Source organism: Tauraco erythrolophus, chromosome 10 (assembly GCF_009769465.1).
Source record: "Tauraco erythrolophus isolate bTauEry1 chromosome 10, bTauEry1.pri, whole genome shotgun sequence".
NCBI lineage: Eukaryota > Metazoa > Chordata > Aves > Musophagiformes > Musophagidae > Tauraco > Tauraco erythrolophus.
The window spans coordinates 25,694,417-25,713,288 of record NC_141474.1 but is presented as its reverse complement, the minus strand read 5'-3'; the positions used below and the strand labels follow the sequence as shown (position 1 = coordinate 25,713,288).

General features: G+C 52.1%; 1 protein-coding gene across 1 annotated transcript; it reads left to right on the top strand.

Annotated features, from left to right (window-relative positions):
• The first annotated feature begins 9,144 nt into the window (after positions 1-9,144).
• LOC104373204 (fatty-acid amide hydrolase 1) lies at positions 9,145-18,509 on the top strand. The gene is made up of 15 exons (XM_086617558.1): positions 9,145-9,315; positions 10,447-10,560; positions 11,259-11,402; positions 11,731-11,864; positions 12,235-12,441; positions 12,871-12,911; positions 13,466-13,590; positions 13,824-13,949; positions 15,112-15,209; positions 15,578-15,677; positions 15,980-16,020; positions 16,837-16,876; positions 17,431-17,539; positions 17,885-18,030; positions 18,122-18,509. The coding sequence occupies exons 1-15, from the start codon at positions 9,145-9,147 to the stop codon at positions 18,248-18,250; spliced, it is 1,725 nt and encodes a 574-aa protein (XP_086473684.1). The 3' UTR covers positions 18,251-18,509.
• The last annotated feature ends 363 nt before the right edge of the window (positions 18,510-18,872 follow it).

The following is an 18,872-nucleotide window of genomic DNA, read 5'->3' as shown; positions in this document are numbered from 1 at the left end:
GGTCTTATCATGGCAAATTATCTAATGGCTCTCCGAGCATTAAATAGTCCTTCCCTGTCCATAGGACTGCGTAAATCTCTTTCCAGCTGCTATCCTGCCACATTGCTGAGCACACCAACTTGCAAATCAGAGCCTCAAACTACAGCCGTAGCTGTCCCGTCCCTCCAAGGAGGGAGCCAGAGTGGCCCCTCGAATTGCTGGAGGAAAAGAGGGTCATGAGACCTTTCCCAGGTCCCCGACTCTTCTTTCCCAATACACTTGGTCACTTGTTCCCTGGAAGGACGCAGGACAGCAGGATTCTGTCTTAAGGAGAAAAGTCCTTTAGCCCTGCTAGAGGGCACAGCAGCATCTCAGCAGGATCCCAGCAGGAGAGGCAGATACTGAGCCCGCAGCCCACCTCTGCTGTGGAACGGTGAAGAACTAAAACCACCAACGTCCTCCCATAAATTTCCAAGCATTTGGTCCCCTCTTGGTTGCAGAGGAGGGAAAGCCACCCATGCCATTTGCATTACAGCCTCCGCTGGGAAAAGGGGTTGTGCTGGGACCCAGTACCTCGCATGAGGCCGCAGCACATGCAGGAGAGCCCAGGGCAGGAGCCCAGCCTGCCACTGCCTCTCCCTCTGTCACAGTCAGAAAAAAGCGACCTGGCAGAGGGAAATTGCTAAGTCAGGGGCTGTTTTTAAGACTTTGATTGTTAATAAGGTAGTTGAGTTTTCTTTTCTCATGCAGGGAGAATAGTGAAGGATTTGTTGTTTTAATGGCAATATTATTCTCGTTGTTATTTTATTTTTCCATAGGGGAAGAAATAAACCCCTCTGTTCTACCCCTCTGTTCTACCCCAGCTTCACTCAAAGTACAGCAATACGGCAAATGGGCAGCAGGGAGAAATCTCCTCCTCCAAATTCTCCAGGAGGAACCAAACTATTTCTTCTTTTTTCCTTTGCAAACAACCTACTTAAAACCCCCCTGGGGGAACTGTGTGACTTGAGCCCTTTATTTTTGCATTTACAATCTGACAACTCTCTCCTTTGCCTATGTGAGCTGGGTCAGGTTTGGCTTGGGCTTGGGCTTTTTAGGCTCTTTCCAGCCAAGCCTATGAAGGTTATGGGGGAAGGCTTATGAGGGTGATGGAGGAAGGCTTTTGAGGCTGTGTGGTGTCCTGAGGTCCCGTTGGATGGAAAGCAGAGCTCGTAGCCACGAAGCAGGCTCTCCAGCCACAGAAACGCAGCTGAAGCCATCAATAGCAGAGATCGTCGCAGGTTACAGGTGAAGCAAACCAGAAGGCAGCTGCCCCGAGGAGGTGTTAGAGTGACCCAGCGTACACAGAGTTGCTCACTCTCTGCGGCACTGGAGCAAAAGCTGTCGGAGAGCCTTTGCCTCTCTGCATGGCAGGAGCGGAGCTGCAGGTTCCTGTGCAGCTACTGCCCAGGCAGCAGCAGAGTTAAGGGGACAAGCGGCGCAGGCAGCATTCCTGCAGCACAATCTGGGGAGCGCCTTCATCCTGCAAAGGGGAAGCTTTTCAGCCTGAATAAATAAATGCAAAGCCCTCTATTCTGCCAGGCACAGTGGGTTTCCCTGAGGCTCAGCCCATGCCTTAAAGAAGGACCCTTTCCAATTCGCAAGCCGTTGGATCCCAGAGCAGAGGGGAGGACTGTTTGTTTAGACCTATGTGGGTTAGGCAGCTCAGACTTTATTCTTGCACTTTGATAGGTTCCTAAATGAAAATCCAATAATATTTTAAGCAGAACGAGTTCCCATGAAAGTCATTTCTAAATCGCCCAGCTCATCCTACCTGTTGGCTGGATTCTCCATCCCCACTGGTCTAAGCCCGGTGTAACGTCACCACTCCCAGCGGTGTTACTCCCAGGAGCCGAGTCTGGCCCTGCCGCCGAGAGCACCCGCTGCCGCCTGCCTTTAATGAACATGTAAATAGACGGGAGGTTTCGGAGCGAAGTAACCCTGCAGTCAGTTCTCCAAAGTTCTCCAAAGCAGCTCGGGAGAAATAATACTTTAGTCCTGGTGGTGCAAATAACTGATAGGGACCGGCTAAGAAGGGTTCATGCAAATACTCCTGAATTAAGCTCCGTCTGAAGTTAGAAAGGAAAGATGATAAACACACCCGGCTTTAAAACTGCAAAATATGCTTTGCAGGCATGAAACCGGAGGAGTAACAAAAGTATCTGACATCATATTAAACAGCAAAGCATTTCTTATTCTCAGGGCTGCAGTTACCTAAAAACCAGGGTCCCATTAAAGCATCCTAACCATTATTTACATTTCTAAATCTTAAAACCATTAACAAAAGCCACTTAATTCAATTACTTTCCCTGGGTGCCGATGTTATTACATTATTGTCATGAAGCCGAGTTTGGCTCTGAGTTTCTCTTTTTTTCCTTCCTTTAAATTCATTCCTTTTTTTTCTGTGCTGAATGCCTCCCCCCACCCCGCCTCCTCGTCTTCCTCTCCTCCGATGTCATTGTGTAGAACTAATGGGGTAAACTGAAATGGTATCTGTCCTCATTGACAGGTTTATGAGAATTTAATAAAGCGTGGCACGGATAAAATGAGATATTACAAGGCCACGCAAAGCTGATTGACTTCTCCACGTCAGCATTTTTATTTGGTTGGTTATTTATTTATTTATTTATTTATTTATTTTCAACTCAGGGGTGATCTCACCAGTCCTTCATGTGCCGGCCCGGGAGAGATGAAAGGGGGAGGGAGAATGTGGGCGGTGGGAGGGATGGATCAATCCGTCGACTTGTTTGCTGTGAGCATGGACTACGATGCTTTGCAGCTTTCCTATCGTTCTGGGAAGAAGGCACATGGGAGTGAGCGAGGGTCCCCTTCGCCACTGCCTGTGCATGTTCATGCCCCTTGCATCTCCCCAGTGCTGGGGGAAGCTTGCCCACGGGTGGGAGTCCCCACCGCTTCTCCATCGGGGCGTCTGAACCATGGGCTGGCTGCAGTTGTGCTGAACACTGAACAGACACTCGGCACGGGCGGAATGGGAGGTGCATCGGCATCACATGAGTTGTGTGTCCCTATAGAGGTGATGCTAAAATGGACCCCCGTAGCCCACCTGCTGGGCTTACCTCAGAGCCAGACCACGGAGAGGTTTACACTGACTGTTGCAGGGCAATCACAACCTGCAATAGGACCCAGGAGGTCCTCAAGAAGAAAGATGCCACCAACCAGCTCCACCAAGGCATGGGCCTGCTCTGTGCCTCAGTTTCCCCTCCTGCCCCATGCCGATCCTGCTTCTGTAAATGGAAATTATGTCACCTGGAGGCCTGCACAGATCAAACCTTCCCTCTGGGAAAATCAGTGTGTGTATTTAAGTGTGTTTGCTCCCATCCCACGGCAAACAGAGTGAGCTGGAAATCTGGGCTGTGCAGTCACTGGCTGGCTGTCTCCCTCTCCTGGTCTATTTGGAAAGCAAGGCTCAGAAAAAAAACAAATTTTTGTGTGCTTTTTTCCAGGTAAGGAAAACCACAGGACCAGTGGCCAAGGAGCTCTGGATTCAGCCCAGTCACACTCAGAGACAGATGAAGGGCTCAGGACCCTGCTACAACTCAGGACCGCACTTAAATCTTGACCCCAAACTATGAAAGAACATCACTTTGAGGGAAGACTGTGAGAATTAAACTTGGGGCTGCCTCTGTTAGCCTCAAAACTTGGCCTGTGGGGCTTTAATCACAAATAATATTGTTTCCTCCTTTCTGCAATACACAATCAGAGAAGGTAGAGATGCCCCTGCTCATTCGAAAGTGCAGACAGCCTGCCAGATTTGAGACACAATCCTGGACACTGCAACAAATCCTGGCAGCAGCAGAGCTTCAGCTCCCTGAGCACTGACAGTTTGCAGGATCAAGTTGGTCGGAGATGTCCTCCTTATAGCAAATCCAGTCTGGCCCAGCAAAATTCTCATCATTTCATAAGAGCACTTGAAACCATCTGCAATTGAATCACTGCTCCCCACAAAAGCTCGGGCTGTCCCATCACCCAAGGATCCAGAAAAGGGCTTTCTGCTTCCTTCAGCACTCCTTGCAAGTTCAGAGTACACAGTGCAGGGATTTAAGGCACAGAAGCCTCCCAGCATGAGATTCCTGCCCGGACAGCAGCTCAATCCTGCTCTCTGGTGGGTCTCACCCGAAAGGCCAAACTCATCCAGCAGCGAAGTCTCCGAGCAGTGAGAGGTGTACACCGTGCCTTGCCCGCTCTTCCCTCACGGCCTGGAAAGGGTCTGTGCTCCTCTTTATTGATTTAGCTCGGGTACACAGCTGAGAAGGCAGCTGTGCACAAGAAGATGGAGATCACAGAAGGTTTTAGGATTCCTTGCTTGAGCAGAGCATGTATCCATCACTTGAGAGGGACTGTGGGCTCCATAAAGGGGCTGCAACCCACCGCCGTTTCTTTAGAATCCCCTCCAAATGCTTTATATCATGGGAAGCATCCTGCTCACAATCCCTGCAACAGTTTTTCCTGAGCTTCCCCATCTGTAAACATTCCCCCCAATATCACATCTCCTTGCTGAAGTGCCACAAGGTGTGGATCAAGCCGGGGAGCATTTCTTCTAGATTTCCTCACCCTGTCCCCACCGAGATGCACCCAGTGCCCCAGCCCTGCCAATGCAGCAGCATGATGGGCTCACTTGAAGCCATCACCGTCGTTCCCACCACAACCATCAGTCTCCCAGGGCTGAGCAATGTGACCCCAGGAACGGTTTTATCAATTCAACACACCATGAGGTAGCATCCTATAAAGCCTGGGCTCATCCCTTGCTATTCTGAGGAGCATTTAACCATCTCCTCTATGCTGGCTTCACCCTGTAAAGTTTTAAACAGAGAGATGACCCCCTATTCTTTGCTCTGTAACACGCAATAAAGAACAGGAAGGGGCCAAACTTGTTCCCCCACCACCAGCTTTGCTGCCCTGGCTCTTCTCCCCCCTCCCTGAGCACCAGAGCTGCTCAGCGTGTAAATGTATGTAATTATTTGGCAGTATCCACAACTGCCCACATATCTCCCGCTCGCTTTTGAGCGGCTGGAGTAATTACAGTGTAGCAGTGCCCGCGCGAGGCGTTTCTGCTGATGAATGCACTCAATCTAAGCACAGTTTTATGTATCATTAATTCCTTTAGCGTTCAAAAATATAACTTTTTTGATGGTAGATAATACTGTAATCACTCACAATTGCCAATACAATTATCTTCATTCAGCTGTGTAAAACAACTACAGGAGTAATTTTAGCCCCTTAAATTTTCTTTCTCTCTCTCTTTTTTTTTCCTACTTATTTTTTAGTGTTCCCATGAAATGCAAAGCTGTTTGGATTAGGTTGCTATATCAAAGACACTACTAGAAATGAGTCCCCACACCCTTATTTGTACAGAGAGGAGGTTTTCAGAGCCTGATCCCCGTGCTTACAAGGTGCACTGTTTGCTTCAGGTGTCTTCAGCAATCTGAGGGATCTCCCAAAGGGTCCTCCTCACCCTGGCTACCCCACTGCTGTGACCTTTTCAACTTTTCCTTCCTCTCCATCAAGCTATCATGCAATAACTGCCAGGTGCTCAAGGAACAAAAAGAGCTTGTGCAAGTGCGAGTTGCACGTACAAGTCATGGTCCTCTTCCAAGTCAGCTCCTCCTGCACTCTGCTGAAGGAGAAAAGACGTGAGCACTCTCTAGTCTGCTTCAGAGCAGAGTCCACAAAGCTGGCACAAACTACATGTTCAATCTGTTCAGGGTAACTCAGATACTCCAGCTTGAAGCAAATTAGGGAGCAGCCAGCCATCCCACTGACAGAGCTCTGGAGCTCAATCAGCGAGGAGAACAAGCATCTTCTACAGGCAGAGGTAACTACAAAGGTGTCACCAAGTGAACAACTAGGCTGAAACATGCAACTTTCTTACCGGGCCAAAAGGAATCACTCCCACGTGACACAACCTCTTGCCTGAGCTGCTGGAAAACCTCCTCCAGAGTCTTTACAGATTGTTTAGCTTGGACAAACTTTCTCTTCACCAGCTCCCTCATGGCCCAGCTGAGCAGCAGGAGGGCTGCCGTGGAGCTGCACACCAGGACAGAGACAGAGGGGAGGTTAAACTCCAGCTCTGAGAGGCGCTGCCTCACCTTCTCGCAGATCATGTTGATGAATCCCACTCAAGATCCAGGAACCTGCAAGGAGAGGAGAAAATAAGCAAGAGGAACCACTTACTGCTGTAAACGAAGCTTGGATCTTCTTCCAGAGGGCCAGATCCTGGGAGGGGGGTGACAGGTTGTAAACATCTGTTAAACAGTCTAAAAGCAGTAGGGTGAAATGGAAGAACAGAAGTGTATAAATTCCCAGGCGAAGAGCAAACAATTGCTTATTGCCTCTTCTGAAACAAGGGGCAGCAAACGAAGTCAGCCAAGGGCAGCAAACATGTCGCTTCCCTGTAGCGTGTGGATAAACCGTGGATCTCCCAGCTGCAGGATGCTGTGAGTGCCCGGATCAGGTTTCTTCACACCAGAAATATCTGTATGAGTACATGGCTATTAGTCACTGAAACCTAACGTCTGGCTTGAGAAGCCACAGCTCTCTGGATGCCAGGAGACAGTGTTAAGGAAAATATTGCTGTGTGTTTGCCACGCTCTCGGCATCTGCTGTGGTGTCAGATGAACGGGGGCCAGCTGAACCTTCAGCCCAAGCTAGTCCAGCTGATCACATGTGATGTGTCACAGCTGGAAGAAGATGATGCCTTTCTGCCCCTCCTTTGGTAACCACAGGGTTACAGCATCTCTGGGGTGTGGTGGCACCCACCCAATTGCAGCTCTGTGGACACAGAGGGGTGTGGAAACCAGACGGAAGACTTCACGGATTCAGCTGATCCTTTCACCCTCCCTAAGCCACAGACTCCAGCCCTGCCAGACAGTGCAGGAGCTGCAGGAGCAGGATATGATCCATCCTTGTTTCCAGCACCCCGAGATTCAAGCCCCCTTTGCTGCAGGGTGTGGGCAGCCCTATGGACATAACAACAGAAAACCTCCACTTGCTCATCTGGCAAGGACAGGCCGGTGTCACTCACGCCACAAGCCAGCAGATGGCCCCCCACCCCGGCCCATGGGGAGCAAGGCCAAACTCATTTGACTTCTCTTACGTGGTCCCAGGCACACGCTCCTGGACAAGGCGTCCCCAGCAAACGCCTGGCTATGCTGGAGCCTCCCTGTCCTCTGGCCTTTCCCATCTCTGCTGGCAGCTGGGTCATAACAGAAACCTGCTGTATTTTAGGGTTTCTCATGTGCTGGGTTAATCTCCTGGAGCTTGCTGGCCCCACCAGAGATTCAAGCCTTGCTACTGTCCTGCCTGGTGCCTCAACCCCGTTTATTCACCCACACACACTTGCCCAGGAGGGGGGAGAAGGGGCAACTCAGGCAGCAGCTCCTGGAGGTGCAGGTGCTACAGCTGTGAAGCTCCTATTTTGTTTTCTTCCCTTTGACAAGCTGAACTGCAGAAGTTGAAAATTGTTTCTGCGTGAGAGACTTTAAGTAGGGTTGAAACTAGGGGGAAGAGAGTCGGAGAAGTAATTTTCTCTGCCATCAGAACTAGTTTTTAACTTCTGTTTCTCAGAAGTTCACCACCTTTCTTGTTCTCTTCTTAAAAGACTTCAGGTGCACCTGGTTTACTGCCTGCAGGGAAACAGCCCTATTCCAGCATTGTGCTGCCATGGGGTGAGATCAGTGCAGCTGAGGAGAGGGTGAAGCCTCCAGCATGAGAAAGAAGAAAGGAGGAGATAAGGATCACAGCATCTCCTTCTGTGAACCATGAGCTGATCCTGCCCTCCTGGCTCTCTGCAAAGGCACCCAACTGCTCCCCTCGCAGTGTCTTGTGCCCTGAGCAGTCTGCATACATGGGACTGCGGTGCCCTTGGAAGCTCACGTATCATCCTCTGAGCCCCACAGTCTGAAAGAGGGAGGAAAAAGAAAAAAGAAGAAGGAAAAAAAAAAATCAATGGGGAAAAAAGACTGCTCTTGCATGTAATTTCCTTGACCCAGATAACAAGGAGCTGCTCATCCTCAATGACAGAGCAAGAAGCTGTAGGCCACAAGTTCAGTGAGAGCTGAATATTTCCAAGGCTTCAACACTGTTCAGCAAAGAGTCCCAGGATGCTGTGTACATCCAGTGCACCATTTCCCTCCAGGGGAGCCAGGATCTGGCACAAGCTGCTTGGCTGCTGCTAAAGTAGCCCCAGTAGCCTGAAGATGGAAGTAAAGCCACCAGCCTGAGCAATAACACCAGGAAAATCAGGTCTGGGGGCACATAACTCTCCATTGCATTTTCTAGCTCAGCATGTGCCAGAGGTGGCTTAGGCACAGTTCATCCTTCTGTGGAGGATAGGGAGGAAGAAGACATCCCAAATCCTTCTCAACAAGTTTTCCCCACAATCTTAAGGGCAGCATATAAACTAGATAGCTTGAAATATTTGCTCATGCACTTTTGCAAGCTGTGAAGGCTTTTTAAGGACAGACCCCATGTGGGGCTGGTGACCAAGGAATTGTTTTGGAGTTTCCCCCAAAACTGAGGGCAAGGCCCCAGCAAGCGCTCCCCTGCTCGAGCACTGTTGGAAGCCGCAGCCCTTAGCAGAGCACAGGCACACCCATGCTTGGTCCGTGATGAAGGGGACTCCACTGGGCACGGGCCGGGGCGTTTATTGTTTCTTTTTAGCCACGCAACTGCTCCGCTTCAGGAAATGCAAAGGAGCCGGGTATCTTTGGGATTTTCCCTCCCGGCTTCTTTGATGCTCCCAGCCAAGACTATCCGCAGAGACACTGAAAAATTACAGGAGACCAAAGCCTCGCTTCGGGAACGGCAAAATAAATAAACCTTATCAGAGAGAGACCACCCAGCACAGGGAGGGGTGAGTTTTCATCCAGGAGCTTTTCCTGCTCCCTAATCTCCTCCTCCCTACCCGCGCTGCCGCTCGCAAAGCGGCAAACTGGTTAAATCCCTTTCCAGCCCAACCCTCTCCCGCCCGGGAATCCTCCCCAGGTTTTGCCTCCCTCTTCCCACCTCCCCGTCGGTGATCGGGTGCCCTTGGACCCGGCCGGCAGCAGGGAGGCGCCGGGCGCGGGCGGAGCAGGGTGTCCGGTCGCCCGCTGGGCCAGCACCGCCATGCGCGTCCCGCCGCCCGCCCTGCTCTGCGCCTCGGCCGCCGGCCTCCTCCTGCTGCTGCTGCGATGGCGGCGGCGAAGGGGGCTCTGGAGGAAGGTGAAGGAGGCTCGGCAGAGGCAGGAGCGGAGCTTGGTGCAGATGGAGACGGCTGCACGGCGCTTTCGGGAGCAGGTGGGTGAAATAAGCTGCGCTTCTGCCCTTCGCTCCCGGGGCGGGGGGAAGGCTGCGGCTGGCCGAGGCGCCTCCGCCCGCCCGCCCGGCCACGGCTCCTCACCCTGGCATAGCCCCGGGGCAGCGATCGTGCAGCCCTTCCTCCGGCCGGTGGGTGGGGGGGTGGGGGGGTGTGCGATCTCCTCGGTAGCAGGGATGGGGAGGAAACGCTTCCCGGTGCGGCGGGGATAACGGGCAGCGGCGCAGGCGCCAGCAAACGATAACCGGCGGGGAGGAGAGGAAAATCCCGGCCGCTCGACCGAAAGCTTCCCGGCCCCTTCCGCCGTGGTAAGGAGCCGTAGCCCGGCTGCTGAGGATGCGGTAAGGAAAGGCGAGAGGCCGCGCGGTGTCAGCGGCGGCCAAAGTGCAGCCACGCAGCCCCGGGGCGCTGCCCGCAGGTCCGGGATGCCGCCGGTGCGGAGCCTCGGTGCCCAACAATCCGGCTCGACCGCGCCGTGTGCCCAGCGATCCCGCCAGACTGCCCGAGCTGCGGCTGGAGCGGACTCGCTCGGGTCCAGAGTCCAGCTTGGGGGACGAGGTTTGGTGCTTTTTTCGTGGTGTTTACTAGAGGCGAGGAAGCCTCTGCTGAGCCCAAACTGACGTGTCTGCTGTCAGCCGAGGGGCTCCCTGGGTTGTGCACTTCCCTGTGGGATATCTTGGTGGTGCCAGGAGAAGAGCTGGCACCAGGTCCGATTTCGTTTCTTGCTGGAGCAATGTCTGTAACCTCGCTGCCAGTTCCCGCTGTAATTCAGCAGAGAACGTTGCACCGAGCAGTTCCCCCAAGCCTGGCCAAGACCTGTCTGAAGAAGGTTGTGCTTTCGTGCAGACTTTTTCTTAAACAGCAGGTGCTCGGTGAGACCAGGCTGGCCAGGAAGATAAGGCTTTAGAAAGCCTGGGTTACTGCTGGCCCTGCAGCTTGCACACCGTGCTCACTGGTATCGGGTAGGAGCAGGACTGTGGTCTTGAGGCAGATACTGCATTTGGGCACTAAACAGCAGATATTTTTGGCATGGTTACAGTGGGTACCAAGGGGAGAGGAGGAGCCCTCCAGCTGAGGTAGAGGTGTCGTTGTCTGTTCAACGTTTCTCATAGCATCCTTCCGTGAACATGATCTCCATCCTCTCTCTGCCTTTGCCGGAGCTCTCCAAGAAACTCCAGGATGGCTCCCTCCCTCCGGAGCACGTCTTCTATGCCTACGTGGGCAAGGTGAGGAGCAAGGGTAGTGGGGCAGCATCTCACCCATGGTGGGGCTGGCACTTTTTGGGAGAGGCCCAGCACAAGGTCCAAATGCTCGTTCAAACCTGATTCAATGCTGCTGAACTGTCTCTGCTCAGTGGTTAGTGCTGGGCCCTTTTGCACTTTTCTGTGAGTGAGGGGAGAGCTGGGCTGCCATAGCTCTCAGCATGGCTTGGGGCAAAAGGGAACAGCACGCTTGGCATCTGAGAACCCATACATTCCTATAGGAGCCCATACCTTCCCAGGGGCAGATATAGGCGTAGGGAAGTTGCAGAGTGCTGCTGTTGTCTCCCCTCCATCTCATATCTCAAAAACTTGGTGTCCACTTTCGTTCTCTGCCTTTGCTATAATGCTCTGATCACCTCCTGGATCTCCACTTTGAGGTTTTCGTTTTATGCCACCCTAGATGCTCAATCAAGAAAACAGCCTTTGGTATTCTCTCTTCATCACACACCAGCTGGTGCTATGGCCCCTTTATGTCCATACAGCGTTTTGGAGTTTGGCATGAAAATGTCTTGAAAAGGAACAGAATGGGCTGCCCTGATACCAACTGCCCAGGTGGGGAGGTGGCAAGTGAGGAAGAGGGAGGTGTCCTTTGCAAAACAGAAGGCTGTTGTGCAGTGCTGCAGGCTGTGTCTCACCCGTGGCCTTTGCTTGCTTTCCCCAAGGCTCTCCAAATCGCCACAGAAACCAACTGCATCACGGAGTATCTGCAGGAAAGTGAGACTCAGCTCCGGAAAGCGAAGCTGACGGGCAAGCCGGGTTTGCTCTACGGGGTGCCTGTCAGCATCAAAGACTCCATCAACTGTCAGGTATCACCAGCATGACACCATGTGTATCCTGAGATCCCTGTGGTTTGACGTTTGATGGCAGGGGGAGGTTTGACCTCAGCGTCTGGCTTGACTTTGTCATAGCTGATGTGGGATGAGCTGCCCTGGCAGGTCATGGGGTTTGCTGCCCGTCTCTCGTATGAGCCAACAGAGAAGGCTGGTCAGATTTACTGCTAATACACTGCGCAACATGTGCGTGATGGCTGCGATGTTGGAAGTGCATGCATGTGTTTATCTAGAGAGATAAAAATATGGGGGCGGGGGGAATTGCAATCCTCCATTTGCAAACCTTGTTGTCCTGTGTTCCCAGGGTCATGATTCCACATTAGGGTTTATAAACAACCTCGATAAACCCGCGGCAGAGGACAGTGTGCTGGTGCAGGTGCTCAGGAGACAGGGGGCAATTCCGTTTGTCAAAACCAACGTCCCCCAGTCCCTCATCAGGTAGATGGGCACTCCGTTCCCTCAGCGTGGCGTCAGTCCTCCCTCCCTCCCTCCCTCCCTCCCTCCCTCCCTCCTCTCAAGTGAGGGTTTCTGTCAAGTCTAATTCTCATTTCCCACTTTTTTTTAAATAACACCTGGTCCCCATCCTTAGTGTCTTTAAGTTTTACTTAAAAAAGTAAAGCACGTTTACCCTAAGGATGAAAATTAACTCTAGTCCCAAATGAAATAAAGAAGGAGAAGAGGAGAGAAATCACTGCCCTTCTTTGCTGCGCTGGGTAGTTTTAAATATTTTTTTGTTTTTCTTTTTAATTTTGGAGTCCACATCAGCCAATATCTACATTCCTCTCATTTGCAATCTCTCTCTCTCTAGCTATGACTGCAAGAACTTAATCTTTGGTCAGACGTTCAACCCTCTGCTCTACACCAGAAGCCCTGGAGGCTCCTCTGGTGGAGAAGGGGCACTTATAGGAGGAGGTGGGTCCATCTTGGGCTTTGGGACGGACGTAGGAGGGAGCCTGCGTTTCCCCGCTGCCTTCTGTGGGATCTGTGCGCTCAAACCCACTGGGAACAGACTCAGGTACTGTGAGTGATGCAGTGATGTCTCTGGATGAGATCCACCAGCTATCCTACTGACTGCTGTGCTGGGGTGCTCCTACTCCTGTGAGCAAGGGGAAACTTGGGAGGAAATGGGAAGGGCTCGTTTCTCCCTCCTACCCTGATGTTTTCTGGGGCCTGTATGGAGGGAAGCATCGGTTTCCCCAGAACGGAGACAGGGAAACCTCTCCGTCTGCATGCTAATAAGGTGGTTGCTCCTGACTGACAGGGCATAAATCATTCTGGCCGAGGTTGAATCTCTCTTGGGCTTCCCCTTGGCCCTTCCTTCTGCCAACTGCTGCATCTGCAAAGGGAAGGCAGCATTTTCCTTACCACTTGCTACTGCTTAGAGCCTTTCCCTTCAATGAAAACTACTCAGCTGCTGTATTTTGTGTCTCTCTCTTCTTCGCAGCAAAAAAGGAGTAATTTCTGGTGTCCTTGGGCAGAAGGCAGGTAGGAATTGATGGCTGTCCCCCTGGGAGGGCAGTAGGGCAGGGGTGAGAAAGACCCCTGGTTAAAGGGGACCTTCTCCAACCTGTTCAGAGAGAGAAACAGGTTCCCTTGCAGGGAGTCGTTCAGAGAACCACCCCCATACCATGATTCCTGAGAAACTGGAATGTGTGTGAGCCAAGAGGATCAGTTTGTGTAACACATAAACCTCAACACACCCTGTAATCCCCAGGTTGCTGCATTTGTGCCACAGCTCTGTGGGAGGTGGGATTAGCAGTCAAAGGAGTTGTCCTTGTGTCGTGATGGACAAAGCCTTTTGTTTAATTTTGTAAATCATGAAATGGAGACATTGGGGCACATATTGATGGATAACAACTCTGGGTCCACCAATGGGCCTGCTGGTGGGAAGCCCCCTGCAGGCATCCCCTGCCCAATTCTCAAAGAGGAACCGTTGCCAGCACTAGACTAAGTCAAAAGGATGCCAAGAGGTCCTGCTTTCACAGGACATGTCCTTGAAAGACCCTCAGCCACCAACGCTCTCTTCTGGTCTCTTCCAGTGGTCGCAGCAGTGGGGCCAATGGCAAAAGATGTGGAGAGCCTGGCGCTGTGCATGCGGGCGCTCCTGTGCGAGGACATGTTCAGCCTGGACAGCACAGTGCCCCCCCTTCCCTTCAATGAAGAGGTAAAGGACCACAAAGGGGGTGAAGGTCTCAGAGAAGAGATGCCATTACTGAGGCTGAAAATGCCAGTGGCTCATGGGAGCCCTCCGGGACCTGTTCTGACCTGCCACATGCTGTGGGTGGGCACATGGGCGAGAGAAGTGCTGCTTTCCAGACTTGCCCTGTGGCATGGGTGTACTGTTGGCTCTTGACGCTGCTGCCGTCCTTCCAGCTGGCACTCTCCCTTGCTCTGCAGGTGTATTCCAGCACGCAGCCCCTCCGCATAGGCTACTATGAAACCGATTTCTTCACCATGCCGAGCCCTGCCATGAGACGCGCCGTTCGGGAGACAAAGCAGCTGTTGGAGGATGCTGGCCACACGGTAGGATGTTGCATGAAGCCAATAGTCATGCTGCATCTATTCTTCCTTCCTACCCTGTTTTTGGGACCCATGGGTGAACATCATGCAAATTTGGCAAGGAGAGGGGGCCTGGAATCCACTCAGCTTCCTGCAGCTTTAATGAAAGTGGATAGCTGCTTCTGAAAAAGAGAAATTCTTTATATTGCAACTTGATTTCTCCTCTCAGCAGGATCTCAGTGCTCTTTAGGTGCTGGTGGACACAAAAGGGAGCCTACCCCAATCCATAACACGTGCTAGGGAGTAGACACACTGCCGTATGACTTAGTCTGTAGTGTGGGTGCATTTACTCACACTGTGGCTGAGATCTGCATTGTGCTAGGTGCTGTATGACCCAGGTCCTGAGGCAGTGCCCGCAGGGAGCTTACAGTCCTGCTGGTGTATCATTACTGTCAGCTCAGTGTATTTCCTGAGCCTGATGGACAACAGCTTGTCACAAACATTGAAGATCGGTGGTCCAAGTACTTGTTTAGTCTATTCTCAAGCCAATTTCACCTCTTCTGCATCATATCCTTTGGCAAGCAGTTCCACAGATCTGCTGCATTTTGCATGGAAAGCCACCACGTGTTTTTGTATCTGGAAACAAGGATCTAAGTAGAAAATAAAAGAATAGTTGCAAATAGCAGATCTTTTATATCCAAGCAGTCCCATATTGCTCCAGACCCATTCCTAGGGTCTTGAGTTTCTGGGGTGCTGAGCAGAGGTTGTCTCCTTCTTCCTCTTTGTCATTTCAGCAAGTCATCTGCTGTGTGTGAGGCATGGTTGTGGCTGCACATCTCTCCCTTACCCTTGCACAAGGATCAGGAATGAAGTGAGGAGCACAGACTCATACTATCTGTCACTCACTGCCAGTTTTGGAGGGCATTTTGTGCCTTGGGGCTGCTTGGACATCAGGGGGCCAAGCCCATCCTGTATCTTTTGACTTATCAGTTGTTGCTTAAAGGGAAAACGGCGTATTCAGAGTAGGATGAATGGGATGGGGAGGACCTGGTGGCCTCAGATGCTGGAGGCTTTCCTGAGGGCTTGTCAGGAAATCCTCAGCCCAGCTCGGCCCATTGTGAGCCCTCTATGGCTTCTCCCACGGAGCTTGCTTGTGCCACTCACTCCTTTTCCATTGCCCTTCCAGCTGGTGCCCTTCAAACTCACAAACGTTGACTACATGATCTTTAACTTCTGCGTCAAGGGAATGTTTGGAGACGGGGGTGCATCCTTTCTCAAGAAGTTGTAAGTACAGCCTGGAATGGTTTGGTGCAATTGACGCTTTTCCATGAAAATCCTCCCTTGGGTCTAGCTAGAATCTGGATACAGGTAGCGATCTACTGGGTGTAGAGAGTGGCTGGTATGCACTGGGATTTATTGGGGAGCTTACCATCAAGTGATTCAGCTGAACCTTGGGTCTCTTTGGGAGTGTAACAGCTTATACATTTATACAATATCCTATACATACTGTGACAATCAGAGGAGCCCAGAGGAATGGAGCCAACCTCTTTTTGTCTCTTAGATACACTATTCAGAGGGGTTGGCCTTGTGAGAGCTGATCTACTGTGATTGCTTCCCAACACCGCTCAGCTAAACACCCCTTTCTTTTTCAGCAAAGGGGAGCTGGAGAAAAGCGGCAAGGGACTGTTCTTGTGGTTGGGGATGTCGCCAAACTGGCTAAAAACTGTCCTCTCCTGGATTGCCAAACCCTTCGTAAGGTCCATTTCTTTCTAATATAGGTGGAGTTGGGCAATAGGTGGTGAATAACTTGTCTCCCATTGCAGTAAGGCCTTATTGTAGAGAAGTCTCTAGACATTGCCTCCTGGCTGTGCTTAGACACATCTCCAAACTGGAGTGATGCTATTTCTATCCATCCTCTCCCCAGTTTGGGGAAAATCCATGAGTCCTGCCTGAGCACTGAGTCAACAGCTTGTATTTGTGATGGAGCTGTCTCAGAGGACAGGGCTTGCATTAATGTAAATTATTTTCTTTGTTTTTTACTTTCTCCCTCTCAGGTGCCTCGATTATCAGATATCATAAGAAGTATGAGAATCAAGTGAGTAAATCTAAGCCTGAGCAGATGTGTGAAGATTTGGGGTTCTCTTTTGGAGAGCAGCAGTGTTTGCTACGTTAGGGATACTGCCCCAGCCGCAGGCGTCTGAGAACATACAAGGCAGAAAACACAAGGGTGGGAGCAAAACCATAACCCTGCAGGGTCTGGCAAACTGTTCTAGTCCTGAGGATGGGAATGAGGACAGGGGATCACAGCCTCTTGCTTAGGAACTGGATGAAGCTAGTGGGAATGAAGTCAGTGTTGGCTTCAGCTCAGGTTAACGCATCCATCGTGCCGTGAGGTGGAGATCCCATAAGACAGAAGGAGGATAAATGCCCAGGGAAGGAGGCTTGCTCTTCCTTGCTGCGATGTCAGCGTTGGGCAGTTAGTGGCGAGAAAGGACTTACACCCTCTTCGCTACAGGATTTATTTTGTGCTGTGCCTCCAAGGCAGTACGTCTGTCCCCACGTCAAAGGATCAGTCCACCTGGCACAGCCTGGCCTTTGAGAAGTGGTGTGCCTGGGCTTCCACCTCCTCGGCACAGCGGCAGTGACAGGGCTGGACGCTTGTCAGGCCAAAGCAGCACTGCACCAATCTGCCTTTAGCCTTCAGCCCTCCATCATGGGCAGAAGCAGAAATGAGACTCCCAGCCCTTCAGAGAAAAGCCAGGACTCTGCCAAAGTCTTCTCTTCTCTTGGCTGCTGCTCCAGGAGCAGAGCTAACCTGTGCTTATCTGCTTTTTGATGCTCTTCCCTGCCCCTAAAGCTGCTCTTTGCAGTACCTCTTGATGCCTTTCATTGGTTTTGTTTCCTTTTTCAGCACAGCGGGTGAAGTCTGGAGTCTTCATCATGAAATTGAGGTAAAGTATTGCAGTTTAGGGTTAGATAGTTTTTATTTCTCTTTGGGAAGAGGCAGATTCAGTTCCCAGCAAGGTTAGGAGATGATTGTATCACCGGGGATGTGAGGTAGAAACATACGTAACTCCCTAACAGACCTCACTTGGATGTGCAAGTTCTCAGCACTTTTAAAGATGAGGACGACACGTAGACACATTCATGATCCTGGATCAGACCTGTATTTTTTACTCCCACGCTTGAAAACATAGGCCATCAGCTATTATTTCCATTCTGGTTTCCTCAGGACCTGTACCTGTGTCTGAGGTTGCCGTGTGCCCCCACACTCAGTCTTTCCCCACCTCCAGTTTTAGCAGGGGAGAGTGTGCTTTGTACCTGGGAGGGCTGTTGGCCAAGCAGCAAAGGGTTGCTGGAGTTTAGCGGGTTCATGCCTGATGTAGCCTGATGGCGGCTTCTGGGGAAGGGCTGCGAGCCTGGCTGGGCACCCAAGGAGAGCCTCAGCCAGCGGCCACAGGGCACTGCAGCCACCCCACTGACCACCAGCGTGTTTCCTCCTCAGGAGTTTTGCCACCAGTTCATCGCCGAGTGGAAAACGCTGAACCTGGATGTCATGCTTTGTCCCATGCTGGGCCCGGCTCTCAGCATCGGCTACCCGGAGAAGCTCTCAGGTAGGACTGCCAGCAGGGAGGACCTTTGCCTCCCGTGCGTCCCTGCTGCGGCACTCCACCAGTATCAGTGAGAAGCATCCCTCCTCCTCCTCCTCCTTCCCCCCTCACATCCCCGAGGCACTGGCCAGCAGTGGGAAGAGCTCAGCTCTTGGGGCAGCAGCAGCCCCAGCCCATGGGGTACACCCAGGACAACCTCCCCAGGTGCGTGTGGGAGCCTAAGGGGCAGGTTTCCATCCCGTAGCCCTTGAGTTCCCAGTGCAAGTGCCTCATTTGCTGGAAGCTTCGGAGCGGGATGAAGGCTTTCCCTGGGGCAAGCTGGCGCTGCGAGCTCCCCCTCTCTTCCAGTGGCAGTCAGCTACACCATGATCTACAATGCCTTGGACTTCCCCGCTGGCGTGGTCCCTGTCACAATGGTGACGGAAGAGGATGAGGAGGAGCTGAAGGGCTATCAGGGGTACTTTCGGGACTGGTGGGATCGGACTCTGGCAAAGGTGAGTGGTGCCAGGTTGCCCAGGAGTGCGAGCATCCTCTTCCCTTCCTCTGGATGTCCCCTTGCCCTCTCCTGCTCTGTTTGTGCCACAGGCTTTTCGTGGCAGTGTGGGGCTGCCGGTGGCCGTGCAGTGCGTGGCCTTGCCGTGGCAGGAGGAGCTGTGCCTCCGATTCATGAAGGAGGTGGAGATGCTCGTCTTGAAGAAGAACAGGCTCGTCTGAGTCCTGCACGCTTGCCCGGCGTGGGATCCTGGCTAACATCTGCACAGGTCATCCTTTGGTCCGACTCGGCTGCAGGACTTGTGTTCCCCTCTGCGAGGGTGCGGGAAGCGAGGCCAGCTCCGCCGTGGTGGAGCACTTCCAATCATTGTCCTAATACAATAATTTTTGGAATGGGAAAATCTATTATTTCGGGTCTGTTTTTGTGCGGGAGGTTGGGGTGGATTTTAATAACCCTCTCAACAGCCTCCAGGGAAGAACAAGAACATGGTCTTTCTCTTACAAGTGGGGAGACTGATGCACAGGGACTGGTTTTGTCCAAGATGTTCAGACTCCTACTTGGAGTGCTGTAGGAAAAGGGATTTTCCCCTCTGTTCTCAGTTCCCTGAGGACAAAATCTGGTGTTTTCCCTGCTGCAGACCAGCAATCTGAGGTCAAAGCTGAGTCTGCCTGCAGGCCCTGGCAAGCAGGAAAGGGAGCTGGACCACATCCCACAGCACAGGGCTGCTGGCACCCGGCGCGCCATGGAGGGGAAACCTGGAGTGCTCAGTAGCTCCCGTCTCCTTCAGATGCCTACTCCTGCTTTTCCCAGAGCACAGGCATGAAGTGCTCCAGCTCACAGTAC

Bases quoted from the DNA above. Each gene is read 5' to 3' on its own strand.
- LOC104373204 (XM_086617558.1), top strand. From the start codon at position 9,145: ATGCGCGTCCCGCCGCCCGCCCTGCTCTGCGCCTCGGCCGCCGGCCTC. The intron at 12,442-12,870 runs GTACTGTGAGTG...TCTTCTTCGCAG, and splicing joins CCCACTGGGAACAGACTCAG to CAAAAAAGGAGTAATTTCTG. The intron at 12,912-13,465 runs GTAGGAATTGAT...GGTCTCTTCCAG, and splicing joins TGTCCTTGGGCAGAAGGCAG to TGGTCGCAGCAGTGGGGCCA.